Raw genomic sequence first — 22863 nt, 5'->3', positions numbered from 1 at the left:
CTCAGCCTACTGACTTTCCAATTAATTATTTTATCAGTGCTTGACAAATTACATCAAATAGTTAATACTTTTAAAATTAATTTTTATAACAACTTTGTGCTATAGCATCTAAAAAAAACCCCAAAACATTATCCTGGTCTAGGAGTGCAACTCAATGGTAGAGCACCTGTCCAGCATGTGTGGGGCCCCAGGTTCAATCTTTAGCACTCTAAAGCCATAGCCTACATCCCTGATCAAATAAATACTACAAAACAACAAGGTAACAGTTCAAAAACTGTATTAGCGAGTCTGTGACTACATGTTAACTTCTTGGTTTCATTTATATGTATACCTAGTTGAATACAAAGATCTTTGAGAGGCTTTCATCAACCAAGCAACAGATAAAAAGATGTGGTTTTTTTAATATAATGGAATGCCACCTAACCATAAAGAAGGATAAACTTGAAATTTTTATAGGTAAATGAATGCAACTCGAGATCATACTCATAAATAAAATAAATCAGATCCACATGTATAAACCTCCTATCGTCTCATTAGTGTGAGAAACTGAATAACAAAGAGGGTCCAAAATGTACAATAGATACTGTGAAAAAGGAAGAAACTGTTCAAAAGAAAAGAAAATGTATAGTGGAAGAAAGAGGAAAGAAATAAAGGGAAAAGGAAATTTATATATAGATAGATAGACAGATAGTTAAATTAGTTATACAGCTAGTTTCTTTTAGTTCATTGAAAAGAAAGATTCATGGCTGGATATGGTAACACATGCTTGTAATCCCAGCACTAAAGTGGCTGAGGTAGGAAGATCGTTGTGAGTTGGAGACCAGCGGCCACAAATGAGCACAAGGCCAGCCTGAACAGCCTAGTGAGACCGTGTCTCAAAAATACAAAAAAAAAAAAAAAAAAAAAAAAAAAAAAGAAAAGAAGGAAAAAAAAGAAAAGAAAAAAAAAAGGAAAAGATTCATGCTAATACTTTGTTTGGGACAATATTTCTTTTTTTTTTTTTTTAATGTCACATTTTTATCCATTTCACATTCAAAACCAGGCTAAGTACTTTTCCTGTACATTGCTCATTCGGCCCATCCCAGAACAAATCTGACAAAAGTACATGAACTGCACATAGAGGACAGGCCTCCTGGGTCTTTTATGCCATTCAGCATAGGAGGTGACACCACAGTAAGATAAATGAAGTCCCAGTTTGGGTTCCTCCATTTCCCACTCAGTAGCTGCCAAAAACAGAAGGAACTAAGTAAGGTCCTGGGTCCTGGGAAAGCTGTCATGGTTGGCCAGCAGATGGGGGAGGGGAAGAGGAAGGCGAAGGTTTCACTTCTCAGTCTGAATGACATCCTTCTCCAATGTATGGTCTTTACCCACTTTTAAAGTGTGTGTTTCACAGACCAGAGAATATTTAAATTCTTTCATAAAATTTTTGTGAATCTTCAGGCAGAAACCCTCCACTGTGGTCCTGAAGTAGCACTATGGCAGCACTAGGGGAGACGTGTAATCCGGCAGCTGCCCTTTGGGTTTGGTGCAGATTCTCACTAGTTTGACTGTGACACGGATCTTTTCCAATAAGTCATCAAAATTCCAGTGGTGATGGGCAGAGGTGGGTACCCAGTGTGGCATCTTATATATAGATGATGACCAGTTCCTCAGTGGAGATCTGGTCAATCTTGTTTAATACCTAGATACAAAGGATATACACTCTGTTTCCCTCCACACATCAAAGAGCTTATCAGCATTGGCATCACTAAGCGAAGTTATGTCAGCATTATGAATTTTGTAATCAGCCAGAATCCTTTTCACAGTTTCAGCATCCTGCTCACTCTGAGGGCAAGTGGCTGTGAGATTAATGACTTCCTTGTCTTTCTTCTTAAAGCCAGTGTTAGGAGATGTGCTATTCAAGTGAGTGCCAAAGTCTTCCAGCTCATGTGCTGTTTTACTCTTGTGTCTCAAGGGTTTCAAGACATCCAGAACAATCAGGATCAAATGACATGTACAGGTCACTGCAGTGACTTGATGACCTCTACCTTTCCCATCCTTGGCTCCTTCAGTGAAACCTGGAGATCTAGGAGCTGGATCTTGGCACTTTGCATCTGAGGACATCAGAGTAGTGAACTCACAGGCTGCCACCTCATAATATACTCCTGCCAGGTAACTCTGCACTGTTGACTTCCCCACAAACCCAATTGGAGCATCACCAGTCTTGGCCACATCGAAACCTTCTCCTGGCCCACCACCATCACCGCCTTTTGGTGTAATGAGTTCTCTGCAAAGCTTAGCAAGGCGAGCCTTAAGCAGCCTTAGGTGATGCACGCCTTATTCTTTTGAGTTCAAGCCATCTCAACTTCCGTCTCCACAATCTTTGCTAAAGTGTTGCTCCTGAGTTGATGAGTTCAGGGGTACACAGTCACCTCCACACTAAGCTGGCTCTCCTTTTTTAGATATTTCATGCCTATATCTTGTACTCTGAACCCCTACTATGAATGTGACAATACATAATATATTAATTATTATTACTCTCCTATTAGCCTATTTTGAAATTGTTTTATTATTTTTATTTTTCTGTTTAAAATGAAAAATTTTAAAAATAAAAAAAGATCTTTGAGAGGCTTTGTATACACTTTTATATTCACAACTTGTTTTAAAAATTACAGAAAAATTATAGGCTGAACTAAATACACTTGCACAGTTACTCTCCAGATGTTTTTACATTTGGGTCCTGCACCAGGTGGGAAGTGACCACAGTGGACAAGAAGGTGAACATGTCCATGGTTCGCAGCATTGACTGTCGTCAGCTCAAGTCTGGAACATTGGTGCTTGCTATGTACTGAAAACACGTTCCTCACCGGCTTCCTATGTTGAAACCTAACCCAGAAGGCAGTGGCACGAGGAGCTGCCCTGAGGTGTGCCGCCCCTCTAGAGGTGTCTGGGTCGTGAGGATATGGTCCTCGTGAATAGAATTAGGGGCTGACTCTTTGCCTCAGACCGGGGTAGGATAAAAGAAATAAAAGATACATAGAAAGGAGACAAGGAAATCATAACTAAAAAAGACTGCAACTTCCTGGAACCAGCTGGAAGTTACCCCAGGCGATGCATATCAGCATTCCTTTGGTTAAATTTAGACTCCTTCCCTACAGGCCCATCCTGCCCAAAATTCCTTAGGAATTGTATAAAAGTCCATAAATTGGCTTAATTGAGAGAGCAAGTAACAGGAGCCCGATTTCAAAATAAAGGAACAGGTTGACTGAATCCAAAGAATATTCAAATTATGTTTAAAAAAACACATGTATACCTGTAAAATGGACTAATGCCCTTCTAGGGGGTGAGCTACTTTTTCTTGGGGTTTCCACCCCTTCAGATACATGTTCACGGTTCCAAACTGTGATGCATCTCATTCTCCGAGCGCCTGCACTTGCTCTTGAATGAGATGCATCACAGTTTAGAACCGTGCTCTAAATCTCTAGCTAATAAGCGCTTCCCCAGCCCCTTACTGTCGCATCCTAAAACTTCTTTTTTCTCTCTGGGAGTCAGTGAACCTTCTTCGAAAGAGTGACAGTAAGTTCCTTATTTCAGTCCCAAGGCCCCTTAAGACTCACCTGGTGACGAGGTAAGGACACAGAAGATGCCAGCCAGGAGGAACAGGCCCTTGCCACACACCAAATCTGCTGGTGCTCTGTGTGAAGATCCCCTGTTCCCATAGTTTTGGGCAACAAAGTGTGTTGCTTAGGGGAGTTGGGGAAGGGGAAGTAAAAAGGAATTCAGATGCTGTCTGTGTACATGCATCAACTCTCCACAATGAAACATTTAGTTCCGCAAACAAGTACAAATACATTTTTTAAAGTTTCTCTTTATAAATTACCAAACCTAAGGTATTTTGTTTTAGCATTTTAATGGACCAAAACAATATTTTAGCAGATTAGAGCAAAGAACACACATTTTCAGAAGTTATTACTTTTTTTTTAAAAGCAGCCACTGGGCTGGGCGTGGTAGCACACAACTATAATCCCAGAACTTGGGAGACTGAGGCCAAAAAATTACTATGAGTTCAGGTCAGCCTGGGCTACATAGTGAGAGTGTCTCAAAAAAATAAAATAAATTAATTAAAGCAGTCATTGGCCTAGGGATGTAGCTCAGTGGCAAAGTGCTTGCCCAGCAGCGGTGAGGCCCCAGGTTAGTCTCCAGCGTAACAAAATAAACAAATAAAAGCAGGTATTGCTGGTTCCTAAGGATGTCAAAATATCGGTAGGCTACAGTATAAATATTTTAGGTTTATACAAATAACCTTAATTATCACCACAGAAATTTTGTACAAATTCCAACTCAGTTTGAGATGCTATTTGTTGATATGGATCTCAGCATCTTCATCCTGAGTACATACCAGAACGCACAATTTACTTTTAAAATTATAAGGTTGGGAGCACTCAGGAAGCTGAGGTATGGAGGCAGGATAGAAAAAAAAAAATAGGTAAAAAGGAGACAAGACATATTTAACTTTCAAATTGTACCTTTTTGGGGTGTGTGTATGGAGGAGGGGATCTTTTTAAAACAGGGTTTCACTATGCAGTTCAGGCTGGTCTTGAACCCATTTTGTGGCCCAGATGATCTCAAGCAGCCGTGATCCTGCTTTCTCAGCCTCCCCAGGTGTGTGCCTGACTTGTACTTTTTTAAAAACGGCAGCTTCAGGACACAAAGTTACTCAGATCTTTTTCCCTCTGAGGAAACTTATTAAAAAAAATTCCTAAGGGCCTTAAAAAAACACAGCTAGCCTGTAAAGTGGGCTCTGGGCTGCCTTTCACCTGTAAATTGCCCTTCTTCCCCTGAAGCAGGCAGCATCTCAGCTTCAAACACACACAGAACATGGTTTGCATTCTGACATGGTCCCAGCCTGCTAGATGGGCAACTTGACAACCAATAGGAATACACATTCTAGGTCATCCATCTTGAAGACAACAATCCCAAATTCTGACCATCATGTGCCTCTCTCTTGAAGGTTCACACTGCGTGTATACTTTTAAAATTCTGCCTAATAAACCTCTTTATGCCTCTCACTGACATGTCTTGAAAATTCTTTTTCTGTAATAGAATCAGGAAACCTACAACCTACATCATGAGTTGGGTGAATTGAGGCCCCCACTTCCTTCTTGGGGGAGCTCCTCAGACCTTGTCCAGTGACAGCAGAAGGATCATGAGTTTGAGGCCAGTCTGAGGGCACATCGAATGCTCAAGGCCAGCCTAGACTATATAGTGAGAGCCTATCTATAAAAAAATTTTCTTTGTTGTTTGTACCAGGAATTGAACTCACTTGCAGGCACTCATGCTGCTGAGCTAAATCCTCACCCCACTCCCAATTTTTTTTTAAGTTTAAAAAGTGAAATGTGGCGTTGGCATTGTGTTCTGACACCGACCTTGTATGGGTCTCCAGCTGGACCTAACCCTGTCTTTCTGTACCCTCATCCTCTGAGGGACGTCCTCAGGCCATTTCAGTGCCTCAGAGCTTTGGAATGATCTCTTATTTCACCTGGAGCCAACCCTCCCATCAGCCAATCTGAGTGATGTCAGCCAGGTACTGCAGAAGAGATAGCAGGACAGACAAAATGAAAGGAATCCACTTGGGGTGTGAAGCAGGCCAGGTAGCTTTCCCTCCTTCCGCCCACACCGGTCCACTGGCAACACTGCCAAAGACACTCACTGGTATAACAGAAGAGTGAATGAATGTTTGACAGTAGGCAACTACCAGAAGCCTCTCCCCTGTGCCAAGGGTCCAGAAGGGACATAGGCCAGTTTCACATAGTGCTTCTGGGGTGGCTCGACAGGTGGTAGATTACAGGTAAGCAAGCCTACAAACTAGGAGGTGCTTTTATGTCGGGTGTCTGAATCACTCAGAAACCTTTACCAGTATAATTATGCTCCTACTGAATGCATTTAGACCAATTAAGTCCCTTTATAATTAAACTCAATAGTCACGGCCTCGAACTCAGTCACTCTCCACGCTGCATGAAGTCTCCCTCACTGACGGGTGGGGGGTGGGGAAATCCTTACTCCCTGTCTCCCTGACTTTTATCTAAGTGCAGCTGTGGGTCATTTTCAGTCTTCTAGGAAAGTGCATTGTTCCCTTTCTTCGCTCATCTTGGAGGTGTAAGTGGCGTTTATTTTTCCCAGAGTTGATTTCTGAGATTTAATCTCTTCCCTTACTTTCCAAGCATTTCAATTTAGAAGCATTTTCATGTTCAAGGCCCAGCTGAGAGGCTGTCTATAGCTCACCTGAAGTTTCCCAGAGGGCTCTTCTGGCTGCAGTAGGCCGGCCTGGGGACACTGCCTCCCCCTAGCCAGCGAGCCGGGTACGAGCCCTCCCTGGTTTCCCTGGGACTTGATCCTTGGTTTCTTCCTCGAAGCCATCGGATTGGAGCTGGCGCCCCCACGCAGTTCCTCACAGCTTTGGGAGCTGGACAGGATGGAGCGCAGCCAGGCCGGTTCGGTGGGGCAGGTGGGCAGGGATGTGGGGCAGGCGGATGGGATTCAGCCACGTGACAAGGTAGTGGTGGCTTGAGCTGGATGGGAACAGGGGAGGATTGGGCCGGGCTAGAGGTGAGCGGGGGCGCCGGGAAGGGTGCAGACGAGCTCGGCCGGGCTCTGGATCTCAGAGGGACCCTGGGTCCCGCAGGGGAAAGGAGGAGCGCTGGGGTGGGGGGGCGGGGAACCTGGGGGGCGTGTCCATCGGGGCGGGGACCCGAGAGGGGGCGTGCCCGGCGCGGGGTGGAGTCCCCGGGGGCGGGGCGAGAAGCGGACCTGGACGGTGGCAGGCGGGCAGGCGGGCAGGCGGGCTGCTGGTGTCCTCCGCCGCGCGATGAGCGGGCTCGGGGCGCGCGGTCTGCGGGTGGACGGGCTGCCGCCGCTGCCCAAGAGCCTGAGCGGGCTGCTGCACTCGGCGGCAGGCGGCGCGGCGGGCGGCTGGCGGCACCTGGAGCGACTCTACGCGCAGAAGTCGCGCATCCAGGAGGAGTTGAACCGCGGGGGCGCGGCCGGCGGCGGTTCGCGGACAGGAGGGCCGCGCGCCAAGCCCCCCAACCTGGACGCCGCCCTGGCGCTGCTGCGCAAGGAGATGGTAAGAGTCCGCGAGCGGGCAGGATGCGGGGTGCACCTCCTCGGAGGGGAGACCGGATGCCGCCGCGTCCGGGGTGCTTTCAAGCGCCGCTGGGGTGGACGGCAGCTGCCCAGCTGTCCCTCCCGTACGCTGGCCGCGCGTCCGGAGTCCGATTGCGTGGCCGTGAGGTGCCTAGGGGAGCCGTGCCCCGTCCCACGGGAAGTAGAAGCGTGGCGGGACTTAGCCTATCCCACACCTGGGAGTGAAGCGCGTGGGCTTGGACACGTGGTTATGGGGCGCCGGGAGCAGAGCCGGCACCGGGACGTGGGCCCCGGACGGTCTAAAGCCCCAGCGCGCCCTCCCTTCGGGCGCAGGCCAAGTGATTGGAAACGACGTCGTTCCTAAGCTGCCCTGGCTCTGATCGCTGCCGCCCTCTGTGCTCTGGCTAATCCGGTATCTCTTCCCTCCCCTCTGCCGGATAAATGCTTTACTAAGGAAAGCGAAGATAGAAATGCCGCATTTCCCGCTATGAGTAAAGTTGCCGAAAAGTTGCTAACGGAATCTCTTAAATAAACATTCAGCGCATTTAACATATTGCTTATAAAAACTAAACTTACGCGTAGTTTATTTTTTTTTAGGAGCATATCTGTTCCTAAACTAAGACTTAACTGAATCTAGAAAGCAGCCTTCACACTTCTTAATCAGTTAGAAGTTGGCTCACCCCGCACCCGGCATTGAAGTGATTTTTGATTGTCTGAAAAGCTTTTTAAAAACCACTTAAGCCCGGGCCCACGTGGTGGTGTGCGCTCCTGATTCCTGCACTCCGGGAGGGTAAAAACGACAGGATTGGTTGAGTTCAAGCCCTGCTTAAAGAACTCAAAATAAGATATAAAAATAAAAACAACTGGGGACATAGCTCTGTGAGGGCCCCGTGTTCAATCCCTAGAGCAAAAAACAAACAGAAAAAGCTTCCAAATCTCTTAAGTTCCAAGCCGGTGGTTTTTATTTATTAATAAAACGTTAAGTGACAGGAGTGTGGTAGAGATGGTGAACAGCATTTTACTTAGATGCAGCCACTTGTTTACAGCCTGAACTTGGACATAGTGTAAGTTGGAGGTGAAATAGGAAGGAGACCCACCCTGTTCCTTTCTTGAATGAGAGGCAGGACAAGCTCAGAGCCACTCCTGTTGTGAAGCTCTGGTTTATAAACACGTTCCCTGAGACTTGAGACTTGCATTGATGGCTGGGGGCCAACCAGTACCGGAAGTATTTTCCAGATCCCTGCTGGTGTGAAGGAGGAGCTGCCTCATAATTACACCTTGGTCCAGAGCTCCCCTCCCATAACTATGTGAAGCACAGGGAAAATAAACAGCCATCTCGATAATCTGCCTGGTACTTACAATGATAAATACAAGGTATGGCTACAGGCTTTGGCAAGTTCCCTTCAAGTGCTGTCACAGGTCTTTAAAAGTTACTATCTTGTGGGCCTTAAAGAGATTTATTGACCTGGGGCAGTGGGTCCCAAAGGGCACCTCATGCTGAGATTCCCACTGGGGAGGCCTTGCCCCAAAAGATCAGGGCATTCACTTCTGAATTATCTGCAGAATGTCTGTGTGGATCCGTTAATTTGAAAGTATGAGGTCAAATTAGGGAACAACGACCACAATGACAACATAACTAACTGGCCATGGGCAGAAGTCGGGAATGGATGTAGCTTAGTGATAAAGTGCTCCTGCCTGCGTGAAGACTTGGGTTCAATTTCCAGTACTGAAGTTAAAAAAAAAAAGAGAGAGATCAGGACAGAACTGATAAACGCAGGGTGGGGAGAAAATGTCCCCTCAGGTGGAAATCAGAAGAACTTCCTTTCAGGAGTGTTCAGCAGTGGAGAAAGCCCTCAAGTGTCAGGGCAGAGATCACCAGGAAGGTGGCAGAAAGCTAGAACTGTGAACCTGAATCTGGCTGGCTCAGGAATCTGATTGAGGAGGTCTGAGGAGATGGCCTGAGCTATTGGAAACCTGCGCCTCTGGCAGGAGCAGGGCACAGTCTGGGCTGGACCCCAGGGACTCAGCAGATGCACAGGGAGAGCTATCTAGGAGGGGTGCAGTCTGCTGCCCAGAAGGCCGAGAAGGTGATAAGAAAGTTGACTTAAGTATTTTTATGGAAAGTGGAGCTAGGCAAAACAATTAAAAATGACACGCTTCTCATGGAGAGATGGTCACTGCCGATGCATCCTGTGTAGGGAAAGTACAAGTCCTTTACAGTCATTGTCCTACTTAATCCTTATTGTAAATTCTCCATAGGATAGATAGTCAAAGACTGTTTCTCTTTTGTTTAGTTTTGTTTTGTTTTTAGAATTCTTACTTTTGGGTTTATTTATTTTGAAGAAGGTCTGGCTGGTCTTTAATTCACTAGGTAGCCCAAGCTGACCTCAAATTTGTGTTGATCCTCTTGCCTCTGCCTCCTGAATGTTGGGATTATAGGTATGTGTCACTATGCCCAGCTGAAAACCTATTTTATACTCCTCCCCCCAAATCAGTGCTTAGAGTTGAATATCCATAAGATCACAGACCCCATTCGGTGTGTTGGGCTCCAAAGTCCTGTTTAATTGTTGCACACATATGCACCTATACACACACACACACACACACACACACACACACACGGATCACACTGCACATTGTGATTTGCTCTGGGGAGGGGCACATACTGCAAACATTCCCGTAGTATACATTAGTATCTTCAGGGACACATGGTGTGCCATTGTGTGGCAGTGACAAGGTGATGTTTTGAACTTGATAATGGACTCTTGATAAGAGGGGCTCCTCCCTGTAGTGCAGAATGAATGGGGAGGAGTTGTTTGGGGAAGGTGGTGCACATATTGCATATTGCATCAGTGTCAGAGTGTGTTACACATTTCAGGATGTGGAACTGGGCCGGGAGAGCAATCTACGCCTGGAGATACCTGACCGCAGAGCTGGTTGGGGCCCTGAGAATTAGTGCAACAGTAAAGGAGGGACAGTGGGGTCACCCAGGGTGGGGCCTGAGGGAACCAGCACCCAGGCCTGGGAGGGCAGAGGCTTCTAACCCATGTTGGGTGACACCCTGCTGTGCTTAGAGCTGTGGTTTCAGTTCCATGTTTCAATACTTCCTGTCCTAGTCACCTCCCATCTGTGAAATTCTGTACTGCTGAGTCCTGGGAGCCTGTTAGGGGCCATCTGGAAAGTTTAGAGGGCCACAGAAATGGGTGATTACTCAGGGAAAGTCCTGTTAGACACTTTTATGAGGTTTTTATTTTTTGTTTTTGGCAGTACTGGAGATCAAACCCAGGGCCTTTCTACTGAGCTATATCCAAAGCCCTTTTTATTGTGAGCCTGGGCCTTGATAAATTGATAAATTGCCCCAGCTAGCCTTGAATTTATAATCCTCCTGCCTCAGCCTCCCAAATGCTGGGATTATAGGCATGTGCTACCATACCCAGCCTTAAATCAGAGAATTTTTTTTTTTTTGTCTTTTTCTTTTTTATCGGTACTGGGGATCGAACTCACAACTGCACACTGGCAATGCAGGTGCTTATGCTGCTGAGCTAAATCCCCAACCCCCAAATCAGAAAATGTTTTAAGGTCACACTCAATGTGTTTACTGGGCAAATTTTGGGTATAAAGTGCCATGGAGATCTGAGGACAGGTAGGAAGTTTCTAGCTGTTAATGACATGTAGAGAGAGCTCCTGGTGTCTTTACAGCAGTGTGATGCTTTTTCTAGATAAAATTCTTTTTCATGAAAAAGACTCCATATTAGGAATAGAGATGAAATCTGAACTTTTTGTGACAAAATGTTCTGAAAGGGCTGCATATGTTCAACAGATGGACCAGACCCAGAGTCCACTGAGGCCTGTTCCCTTCCTGTACCATCTTACTTTTTTCTTCCATGTCAGAACCTGACCTCTGACTGCAAACTCATGCTGTTTTGGCCCATTTCTTAGTTTAAGTCATCCCATTGCAGGTGGCCTGGTTAGCCCAGTCCAGCCTAATAATAATGATAGGGTGGGAACAAATGTGGGATTGGAGACTGAATATCTCCCAAGAAAGAAAAGTGTGTCATTTTCTCCAGGAGAGGTTATTGTACTCCTAAGACTTGAAAATCTTTAAGGATGGAAGGTAGTTTGTTTATCCTCTGCTTTACCTACCTGTAGCACTCTATCACCTGATCATTTCTGGAACCCACAAATGTCTTACAAATAGCACAACCTTTTCCTCTGTTGGTCAAAAGCCATAGTGCCCTGGGGCACCATTTCACTTGGAAGGGCCTCAGAGGGGCAGCAGACAAGTGAGCTCCACAGATAATAGATGTCAGCCCCTTCCCCTGTTTGGAAAGTCTGGTTTTATCAGGGCTGTGGCTCTAAGGGCAGGTGGACAAGTGTATGTAGGGCCCACTTGGGAAGAGACCATAGCCCCTTGCAAGTCATCCTCACCAAGCAGCAACTGGAAGCTGTACAGTTTTGCTCCTGGAATACCAGTGATCTTGTGGTAGAAATGACACATGCAGACCACAGGCCCAGGGAGTAGCACACCAGCCCTGAGGCTGATTGGTCAGAGATTTGTCCCTTTCCAGCATCCTCTAGACAGAGCCCCAGCCTCCCATCTGCTGCATGGCCCCATAAAAGTTGTTCATTTCTTCTTATGCTTGCTCCCCCAGACACTCATCAAGGGGACAGACCCTTTCCAGGATCTGGAAGCTGCGAAGGCTTGCCTTACGGGCTATAGAAACTCATTAAGACATGTGGCCTCTTACCATTTTTGTGAGCACTGTTCACTTTCCTGAGGACCCGGAGAGCCATGGGTGGCCTGGTCCCGCAGGCCAGCACATTCTGTGTCTCTTCTGGAGACTGGGGACCTGGGAGAGCGCTTGTCCTCCCAAGCAGGAGCAGTTGGTAGAGAGGTGGCCGAGGTACACGAAGAGACCAGATGGTATGCTGAGAGGGTGATTGGTTGATCCAGAGGGATGAAGAAAGTTTGAGTTTTTATTTTTAATAAGTATGGACAGGTATAGCTGCAGACCCGCTCCTGTGCTTAGAATTAGAAATATCTATTAGAGAAAACCAAGGTGCTTAACATCTGATTGGACCATGGATATGCAAAGTAATGGACTCCACTGGCTTCTCATCCCTAGTATCCTGTTGTTGTATCTAAAAAACCAGCGAAGACTTGAAGGACCGTGGCTACCTAAGGGCCCTCATGCATGGTGGGATGGTACAAGGGACAAGTTTTCTGGAGGGCAGTGATGTAATACCTGTGAAAAATCTAATGTATGCCTGGGAAATCATTTTCTTAAACCTCTGGAGTAGCTTTTTATTAAATAATAAGGAAGGATTCCAGTACAGCTTTGAAGTCTGTGTAGCCCGGGTCACAGGGCCTTGTAGGATGTCTCCCGTGTGGATGTCTTGTCTTTATACAGCTTGGCTTCTCCTTAAACCATACGGACATATGATCATTCTAGAATCAAGGTGGCTCCAATCTGATAACCTGCTGGATGGGGTCTCTTTCTTTCCATTACTGCCCATACTTATCAGTGCTTCAGGTTTGATGCCTGGGGTTCATAAGTGTGTGATGGTGACTTGAGAAATGTGATTTTTGTTATTATTGAAGAAAATGCAGCAGTTGGAAGAGCTGTATAATTCAGTGAATCCATTTTCCACATTTTTCTTAGGATTAGTGCACAATATGATAGATTCATTCAAAGTGCAAAACACAAAAAGGAATAAAGAAAAAGTACAAGACAGATGGGTTTTGATGTAACTGAAAATTTCATCGATAGAGTTCCAAATTCCACATCACTTCTAGCAAAGCAGCACATGGTCTGAAAAGGCTGCTAGAATGCTCCCTTCCCAGGTAACATGAGTGCAGACAGGCTTTCATTACTTGTTTCAACCAAAAAAAAAAAAAAAACATGTCACAAGGACAAATGCAGATGTGGATATGCTAGACATTAAAAAATATTTACAGCTGGTCTTGGTGGTGGCTGCCAACTGTAATCCTAGCACTCTGGGAGGCAGAGGCAGGAGGCTCACAAGTTCAAACCCAGCCTGGGCAATTAAATGAACAAGCAAAACCCTGTCTCAAAAAATTAAAAAGGGAGTAGAAATATAGCTTAGAGTGAAGATCCCTGGGTTTGTCCCCGAGGGCACCCAAAAATTACAAAAATGAAAACCATTAGTTTATCAAATCATTTATGTTAATGTGTAAAGAATTTATTGTTTTAGTGGATTCATAAGTATTTTAAAGTTTCTCAGTATAAAAGTTGACAGATATAACCTACATAAACTGAAACACTTTGGGACCATCAGTAATTTTTAAAAGTATAAAGACCCAAATATTTGAAATCTGATTCACATCAGAGAACTGCAGAAGGGTAATCCCTATAATTAGGAGCCATTTGGGCTTTTAATGCAATTAGAATATTTTATTTTTATAATCACAGAATAATAATTTTCTTAAAATTGTCAATGGCTCTCCTCCTATGTCTAGGACTGAATGAGAGGAACTGGACCAATATTAGTTTAGGTTAGAGATGAACAAGAATGTCTTTGTTAAAACTAAGCTGCAGAATGAGCCCTGTGTCATGGTGTCCCCAGCTAGAGGTGATCGGAGAGCTCCACTCAGATGGCCTTGCCTACAGGAGGAATGTGTAGCTAAGTGTCAAGGTGGGTAAGTTCTGCTTGGCTTAATCTAGAGGCTCAGTCATGCATGCTGGTTTATCTTTTGCCTCTGAATCACCATGGCTGTTCTGTTTATGGTCCTAAGCTTTGTGGGGCTAAAATCTCAGGAAGTGAGGTGACCAAATGATACGTGTGTTTCTGTTCACGGGAGGAGACTGTCATAGGAAGCCTTAAGCTCATGGGGAAGGGTGTCCACAGGAGGCAGGGCCTCTGGCCCTTTAACTCTGCACCAACCCTGCCTGTGTCTCTTTTGCTTTCCTGTGCTAAAAAGTGTGCAGGTCAGCATCCTTCTGTCAACACATCCTTTATCAGAAACCAGGTTACCATCGATCAGGTCTCTGCCTTCTTTAGTTACAGTCCAGTGCTCCGGATGCAAGCTAGACACCTTGATTAGATTTGGGCCATTTACCAAGACTTTTCTAAAACAGATTTACAAGCCATCTGTATATGCTCACACATTCATTACATGTTTAAAAGATAACCATTTTTAAAAGAAATTTTTTTTAGATTTTTGAGACAGGGTCTGACTATAGTTCAGGCTTGTCTTTAACTGACTGTGTAGTCCAGGCTGGCCCTGAACCTTAAGTACCAGTGATTCTTAGTTCTTAGTGTTGCAACTCTGGGTATTATAGCTTAGGAGCCCGGTGTGGTAGTGCACACTTGTAATACCAGTATGCGGGAGGCCAAGGCAAGAGGACTGCCATGAGTTTGAGGCCAGCCTGGGTTATATAGTAAGCTCAAGACCAGCCTAAACTACATAGCGAGACCCTCTTCAAAAAAAAAAAGTTTTAGCCCCTAGCAGCTTCTCACTACCTTGCCAGTCCCTGGCAGTGAGTCCTATGGGCCCTGTGGTGGCTTTCTGGAGCTCCTCTAGCAACTTTTGCTGCTCTGCTGGGTGCTCTGCCACCAATGACCTCAGACGTCAAGCTTCTGCCGCTTTCTGTGCTGGTGGCCTTGGGCTTCAGTCTCAGCTTTCTCCTCCACTGGCTGCCTCAGCCTTCTCTCCAAGGCTACCACAGGTCTTCTGTCTGATGTTGTAACCACCACTGTCACTACTGGCCTCCAGAATTCTTCAGGGTTAATAACCCCTGGTGTTACTGTTACTAAGCCCTTTTAGCATAACCCATGTAGCCCACTCCGCCTGAGATTAGAATCCTGAGTAGTTCTACAGGACCACCTGAGGGAGGCTTTGCTGGGACTTGTGCTGAGCATGGCCGTGGTCCATGGAGGGAGCCTACCCCACTGACTTAAGCAGGTGAGAGGCAAGGGCTGACATAGAGGAGGAAGAGGTGTATGCACAGTGTCCTCCATTTCTAAGATCTACCTGAGGACTTCAGTAATAGTCAGAGGGGCCGAATTTTAAGCCTTTGCACAGGCTGATACCTCCTAGCGTGGCTTTAGGGGATCTAGGATGAGTCCACAGCTGTGGAGAAAGTGAGGGTATGACCAGAACCATGGCTGCTGAGACTTAAGGGCTTGGGGATATCAGCAGTGAGCCTGGGTTCCTTTCTGATCTTTGCCACCAGGTGCAGTGGCTGGAGTGCAGGGAGGAATGTGGCAGCCGCCAGCTGGGTCATGGCCCCTTATGGTGTTCTGGGGAAACAAGGCTTTAGCCTTGCCCCACTCCCTTTATTTATTTCTGTACTGAGAGTTGAACCCAGTGCCTTCACACGAAGTGTATCTCCAGCTTTTTTTTTTTTTTAATAAATTTTGAGACCGGGTCTCAGTAAGTTGAGGGCTCAAACTTGGTAGTTAAGGCTGGGCTTGAACCTGCCCCGGCCTTTGAGAGTGCTGGGATGATAGGCATATTCCACCAAGCCTGGCTTCTTTTTTCTGTCTCACCATGATCATCCAGTTAAAATGAGAGACTAGGTATCCAGCAAGGCTGGGAACTTAATTCTAAAAGCCTACTCAATAACAAGAAAGGGAAATGCTGTCACAAAGCCTTTGGGGCACCTGCAAGGCGGGGGAGGGGGGCTGCTGTAAGGAGGGAAAAGAAGGGCAGAGCAGGAAGGCTGTGTGCTGAACAGGGTCTTTGTGGCGCTTATCTTCTTTTTTCTCTGGATGGAGCATTGCAATGGACTTCAACCACCTGCATCTAGTTCCTGTTTCTTAAAAGAGACATTTCTATAAGTTAAACCTCACAGCTGCTTACACCACTAAGGATTGAGGAGGAGTTTTACAAAGGCTATCAGATATGCTGGAAACCTAAAGATTTAGAGTTTGGTCATAGTGGCACACACCTGTGATTCCAGCTACTCTGGCGGCTGAGGCAGGAGGATCACAAGTTTGAGGTCAGCCTGGGTAATTTAGACCTTGTCTCAAAATAACCTTTAAAAAGAGACTGGCTGTGGCTCAATGGTAAAGTGTTACATAGTTGTGCCAAGGCAGTTTTGGATTTGTGGCTTTTTGTATTGAGAAGTGGATCCAGGGCCTTTGCACTGTGTTGCTCTCTAGTCTTGAATGGAAAAAAAAGTTTAGCAGTTACTATGTCTTCAGCACAAGGATTAGGGAGGGATGGAAGGGCATGAAGGAGGGAGTGGGAAGGATCACTCCAAAGGAGCAGCCCTATCATGTTGTCTGCATCGGAATTGTTTCTGTTTAGGTTGAGCTGCAGAGATTAGTGAGGACGGGGCCATCATGTCAGAGAGGGTCCTGATATGAGCTTCCAGACAAACTGTCTTCAGGCTTCTCCCTCTGTCCTGCTGCACTGGGGCAGAAATAAGAAAATATTTGATTTGTTTCAACTTTTGGCTGGATTTGGGAAAAAGTTCTTTGTGTTTCACGGGATCTCGCTATGCAGTTCAGGCTGGCCTTGAGCTCACTTTGTAGCTCAGGCTGGTCTTGAACTCACAACGATCTTCTCACCTCAGCCTCTGGTGCTGGCATTACAGGTATGAGCCACCATGTCCGGCTCATGTTTGTGACTCTTAAACACACCAATGAATGACTGATATTTAATTTTAATTTCTTTTTTTTTTATTGGTACCAGGGATCGAACTCATGACTGCGTACTTGCACGGCAGGCGCTTATGCTGCTGAGCTAAATCCCCAGCTCTAATTTTAATTTCTTAAGTGAAATAGAAAGTTCTTAAATTTTTTTATTTCTAAAAAATCTTGAGTTATTCACAGTGCTGGTTTTTTTTTTTTTTTTTTTTTTTTTTTTTTTGTGGTACTGGGGATTGAATTCAGAGCCTTGTGCATGGTAGGCAAGCACTGTACCACTGAACCACATCCCCAGCCCACAATGTTCGTTTTGGATCAACACAGATTTCCACCCAAAGCCTCCTCTCCTCTAAGCCCTTTCTGCCAGTAGCAATGGCTCTCTAGTTTGAACTGCCCCTCCCCAGTAGGGGCCGTCAGAGGTATTTGGAGACTTTAGTGACTTGAAACCCAGCTGAAGCCACCATCTGTCTGAGGCTTATCCCTGAATTGAGCCCACTGTTATCACAAGTAGCAGGTGGGATGCTGTGGCTGATGAACACCTGTGTGGTGGTGGGAGGGGTACGGGAGCCCATCAGAAGAGAATGACCAGGAAGGAAGCAGGAAGCCTGAACAGAGACAGGAAGGGCTCTAGCAATTTACAGCAACAGTGGATTGTTGACTATTCTCCATTGTCTTGAGAGTCTAGCATAAAGGATCATAAATTGCAAGACTTGAGGGTTTTATTTTGTTTTTTGTACTGGGAATTGAATTCAGGGCTTTTGCACTGTGTTAATCTCCAGCCCTTTTTATTTTTTTACATTGCTCTGGCTGGGCTTAAACTCGTGATACTCTTGCATTAACTTCTCAAAGTAAGTGAGCCTCTCTAAATATTCAAAGTGTGCATGAATACAAGAGATCTGTATATTCTGAAACAAGCCATGAGTGAGGACAGCAGTGTCACCCAGGATGGATGTGGCCATATCATTAAAACACAGGCCTCCCTGCTAGGACTCAGGGACAGGCGGTGTCAGTGGACTGGCTAAAGGGTTCCTGGCCCACTTTTTCTGGCAGGAGGAACAGTTCTTGTTCATGGATAATTTAACCATGTCCTTTAGAGTAGTTCTCTGGGTGAGTCCCTCTGTCCACTTCCCATATCACAGACCCCATCCCTTCAGCACAGAGGGATTGGCCTCTGGCAAGATGGAGGAGTCATAGAGGTACTCAGGTTCTGGTGTTTTCTGCATGGCCTGCTAGTTCAGTCCTGCTGTTTCTGTGGGTGCCAAAGGGGTATGGTCAAGTCCCAGTGCCACCCATACCAAGGTAGATGCCCCTTGGAGGGCATCTGAGAGCTTGACAACCAGCTTTCTCAACTCAGTCATCAAAGATCTGCATATCTGCTATGCAGAACTCTGGGCTGGGTACTGAGGATCCAAAAAGGCACTTCATTGAAGGAGCGTGTCCTGCAGCTGGGGAAGGAGACCCATCTGCATACTCTGACCTAAAGCGGAGAACCACAGGTACCCTAAAGAAGCAGACAGGGTGAGGGGAAAGAGAAACTCAGTCAGTTGAGGATCAGGGCAGCTGCTGCCCACCAGGTGCCCAGGAGGCAGTGAGGACGCGTGGCTGGCAGTCTAGGCAAAGGACTCAACCTGACAAGTGTGTGTACCGATGAGCAGGGGCACAGCCTACAGAATTGTGAGACCAATGATGGGAGGCTGCCCTGAGGTGTTCTCTCCCACAGAAATGCAGAGTGGTAAGTGGCCTCAGGGAAGGAGGAGCTAAGGGCCAACCCTCACTGCAGCTCAGGATTTCTGCTCAGCTGGAAGAGCTCATCTGGGGCCTCAAGCAGCTGGCATGAATACCAGTGTGTGCGTGCCTCTGTGTGTGTGTGTGTGTGTGTGTGTGTGTGCATGTGTATTCAGCTCCTTGTTAACATCCCCAAGTGTAGGGCACATGCTCAGACAGTTGTGTAACAGGTGAGTGCAGAATTGCACCATGTTCTAGGTGGGTCAGACTTTTCTAGGCCAGTGTCCCGCCCGATGACAGGGCAGCTTTATGAGTCACCTGGCTGCTTCTGCACTGGGAGGTCCCAGCACATGTCCTGCCAGGGGCATGTCCTGGAGCAGCCGAATACATTGGAAATGGCATCTTGATCAGAGGGTCTTTGGGTGCCAAGGGGTCACAGGAGGTCAGAGCCTTTGGTTAACAGTCATGGAGCCCAGCTTGCACTCTCCCTGGATGTGCCCTGGAAGGTGGAGTCAGCATGTGGCTTGGTGCCCTTAGGGTGTCTCCGTGGTCCATTCCTGAGGTGAGAAAGAGTCTTGAGGCTCCCCACCCTGCTAGTTAGTGTCAGAATGACTGCATACAAGTATATCTGGGCTCTAGCCACTCCTGTGATATTTAAAGCCAATACTGTATTGGTGTGATTCTGGGAGGATGTGATGTTATTAAAGTTACCAGTCCTGTATTAAATTCGGATTTAATACAGGAGAGATGGGCATATTTGGGTTTACTTAGAATCTCATGACAGGGTTGTGGATAAACAGAAAGCCAACAATGAGGAGAAACTTCGGTTCAAAAAGCAGCACAGTTTTGTGGGGTCAGTGCCCTTGATGTTAAGGGCCCTGATGTTAAGAATGCAAGCCTGGGAGGTGGTAGCTAGGTGACACCATTTGTCTGTTTGCAAAGGTGTAGCCAGATCTGAGGGTCTCATTGCTGGAGCCCTTCCCTCTTTGAGTTCAGCTGTACTTTCTCCCTGACCAGGAGAGTTTGGTGATTAATTTTTATCCTGGCATCCCCTGATATCTACTGGTGAAGGTGGCTAGGTATGTGGGGGACCTTTCTTGCACAGCTTGGCTGATTTTCCACCTCAGTGTAAATGAGGTGGGATGGGAGGGAGGGTACATGCTGTGCTGTTGCCCTGTGCTCTGTACAAGGTGGCAGGCTGTGAGGATGCTGGTTCTCAGTGGGCCTGTGCATCAGAATTATCTGGGTGATGTTTTAAATGATGGCAGAGCCCTTCTTTCTCATGACACACACTTGTGTGTATATGGCCAAACTATAGTCAAGAAAAAAAGCACCTGACCTTGATGGGCCTGAGCACATTGCTTACCTGCCCGAGGTGTGCTTTGAAGAGCAGGAAACCACTGAGCTTAGTACACCTTCCAGAATAGCCCAGGAAAGTGGCCTGTGGGTTTTGGTCATTCATGCAGGACAGACAAGCAACATCTACAGAGGGTCACAGATTGGTAGCCCAGTCCCAGGTCCTCATTTTAGAGGCCAGTTAAGGGTGTGGACTTCAACAAAGCCATTGAAAAAGCATAGCTGGGCCTGGAGACCATGTTCTGACTTGTGGCTGAGATCTTTTCCTGAGAAAAGCTATTTTCAGGAATTCCAGCAGCATGAGGTGTGTCCAGGCAAACAGTAGAACCCTCCTGTATTTAGGAGATCTCCCTTAACTACTGGGGAGACAGTTCTTATTCTGTGTCTGCCATAGGCAGTGAGGAGACAGCCAGGGTTCAAGGGCACAAAGACTCAGCTCTAAGAACACCCAGTTTTATCCCAAGATAGCTTACTTTTGAGAAAGTCAAATTTTCTTTCATGGGAAGTCTGGTGGAGGAGTCCTTTCAGCAGCTACAGAGACCATGGATCCCATGTCCCTCTGTGTGTGTGTGTGTGTGCACACATGTGCGCACACACACATGTGCATGGGTATGCACACATATGTGCCTTTTTGTTGTTAGCCTCTAAGTGCAGAAAGCATCTCAGTACTGCTTATTAACATGGACTTCATGTGATCCTACTGGTATCTGGTAAGAGAATTATTCTGCATCAGCCATGGCATTGAGATAAGGAAAGAAGGACCCGAGTTTGGTGGGTCAGGAGGCAGGTGTCCTACATCTTGATGAGTTTCTTCCCCTTGTCACACAGAACAGGGCCTGCGGCATCCCTGGGGGCTTGTTGGAAGCACAGCCACATTGTATCAGCTTCTGAGGCACAATCCACAAACTGAATGGGATCTCAGTGGCTCTCATACACATGAAAGGTTAGGACACACTGGGCTCCTTGCATCTCCAGACAGCTAAGCCTTCTCTGTTGGGGACTGAGTGTGCCCTTTCTCCTGGAATGGGTGTAAGGAGGGGAGGAACTTGAAGGCAGACAAGCGTGTGTCTTTTGCAAGTGTTCTTGTTCTGTCACCACTTGCTTTTGCATCACCAGCAGTTTCCTGGAGAAAGTGTAGGGCCGTGTCCTACTGTCCTAGGCTTCTTCAGAGTAATGCAGCTGCTTTGGGGTGGGGCCCGCCGCCACTGTGGGATGACTGCACTGCTCTGGGAGAGGAGCCTGCCCTCTGACATTTTACCATAAGCCAGGCTCAGCAGGTCACAAGTGGAAGAGATAAGGGGCAGCTTGTTCCCTGACTGGTGAGCTGCAGTCATAGGAAGGGGCCAGAGAATGAGTGTGCATTACTTGATCCTAACATAATGGTAAAGAAAGCAGATGTGAGCCATCTCCATACCTGATCCTGGGGAAAGGACACATGTGTGTCTTGGCAGCAACATGGCAGGCAAGCTGGGACCATAGAATATTCCGGAGCATTGTAGCAGACTCAGCAGGCAGGTGTGACCCTCCCTGGACACAGGTAGCTGATAATGCTATGCACTGCTCACAGTGCAGGCAGACAGCTGGCTGGGTGCTGGAGTAAAACTAGACTCCAGTGCTGATTTCTCACTTTTATCTCCTCCCTTCCCTCTAGGTTGGCCTCCGCCAGCTGGATATGTCCTTGCTCTGTCAGCTTTATAGCCTCTATGAGTCCATCCAGGAGTACAAGGGGGCATGCCAGGCTGCTTCCAGCCCTGACTGCCCTTATGCACTGGAGAACGGTTTCTTTGATGAAGAGGAGGAAGAGGACTTCCGGGAGCAAGCCTCCCTCCATGAAGGCAGGACCCGAGGCCCTCCTGGAGACTTCTTGCTGCCTGTCTCTCCCCTCTCCAGCAGCGACTGGATTCTGGAATCTATCTAGGGCCTTGGAGCAGTTGTGGGGGTGGGTTTAAACTGGATCCTGTTAGCATCAGCTTCATCTCCTGCAAGAAAGTGTTCTTCCCTCGAAGTGGACAGTCAATGGCACCCGAGATGCATACCACCAGTTTATTTTGTGGGTAGGGAGTTTGTTGACACACCATGGCAGTCTGCTAGTGTCTAATTGGGTTACAGAAAGATACTGAGAATGTCCTTGGCTTGCTTGTGTGAGGCACACTACTGGGGATTCACAGCAAGACTGTAACAAGGGGTGCGGTAGGAGGCTAAGCTACAGCCCCCTTGAGGTGATGTTTAGCTGGTCACTTCCAAGTCTTCATCTTAATGTTACTGTCACCTTCTTCAGTGTAGCCTGCAGCTTCCCTTACTGCTTCAAGAGACTTTCAGCCTCTTTGCCAAGCCTTATTTATTATGAGCTATGTCCTAACTGTCCAAGTGACTTACAAGATCTTTCTACTAAAAAAGCAAACACTGCCACACAAGTAAGCTGCCTTTTCTCAGCCTGCCCACTGCCCCTTTATTAGGTAGAGGAATAAGGGAGGTAATACAGAGGTCTGCTGAGTGGGGAAAACCCAAATCAGAACAAGCTAAAGTTTTGTATCATTCACTGTAAGACAGCAGACATTTCTGTTCCTAAAGACTCTGAATGTAAACTAGCATGTTAGAAAGCAAACCATACCCTCCACTGAAAACAGTGAATACCTTATGCCTTAATATATTTATTAAAGTACTTCATGAAAACTTTATACTTTATAGATTAAACATGAGGATAAAATGATAAACTCTTTCTGTTGTCCTGTATTTTGTTCTCAAATCAGAATCGTCAGCTTTTATAACCCGAATGTGAGTCCAATCACATATTGAATGTAGGATTTTTTCTCATTAAATAAGTCTGAAAGTAAATTTATTCCTCTGCTCAATTTGAGTGATCATGTATCAGTGGTGGAGCAGTACTAACAGCTAGGCCTCTGTGGACTCCAGGCCTCTTCTTGCCTCTGTGTTAACTGCTCACCAGCACTTCCTTTAGGCTGCACAGCCAAAGCACAACAGCCCAAGCCAAGTGTTTTGTCTGCCACTGTCAAGCACTGAGACCAGGAGAAGGCAGAATAC

The 22863-nt window shown here is 46.5% G+C and overlaps 1 protein-coding gene and 1 pseudogene across 1 annotated transcript; one reads left to right on the top strand and one right to left on the bottom strand.

Moving 5' to 3' along the window:
• Positions 1 to 983: 983 nt before the first annotated feature.
• LOC100725490 (developmentally-regulated GTP-binding protein 1-like) lies at positions 984 to 2770 on the bottom strand (annotated as a pseudogene).
• A 3988-nt stretch (positions 2771 to 6758) lies between these two features.
• On the top strand, positions 6759 to 22535 carry Fam89a (family with sequence similarity 89 member A). The gene is made up of 2 exons (XM_003473484.4): positions 6759 to 7102; positions 21473 to 22535. The coding sequence occupies exons 1-2, from the start codon at positions 6845 to 6847 to the stop codon at positions 21737 to 21739; spliced, it is 525 nt and encodes a 174-aa protein (XP_003473532.1). The 5' UTR covers positions 6759 to 6844; the 3' UTR covers positions 21740 to 22535.
• The last annotated feature ends 328 nt before the right edge of the window (positions 22536 to 22863 follow it).

The sequence above is a fragment of the Cavia porcellus genome, unplaced genomic scaffold, assembly GCF_034190915.1.
Source record: "Cavia porcellus strain 051 isolate PalLab524CR breed Dunkin Hartley unplaced genomic scaffold, mCavPor4.1 scaffold_13, whole genome shotgun sequence".
Classification (NCBI taxonomy): Eukaryota; Metazoa; Chordata; class Mammalia; order Rodentia; family Caviidae; genus Cavia; species Cavia porcellus.
This window is presented reverse-complemented; position numbering and strand designations above follow the sequence as displayed.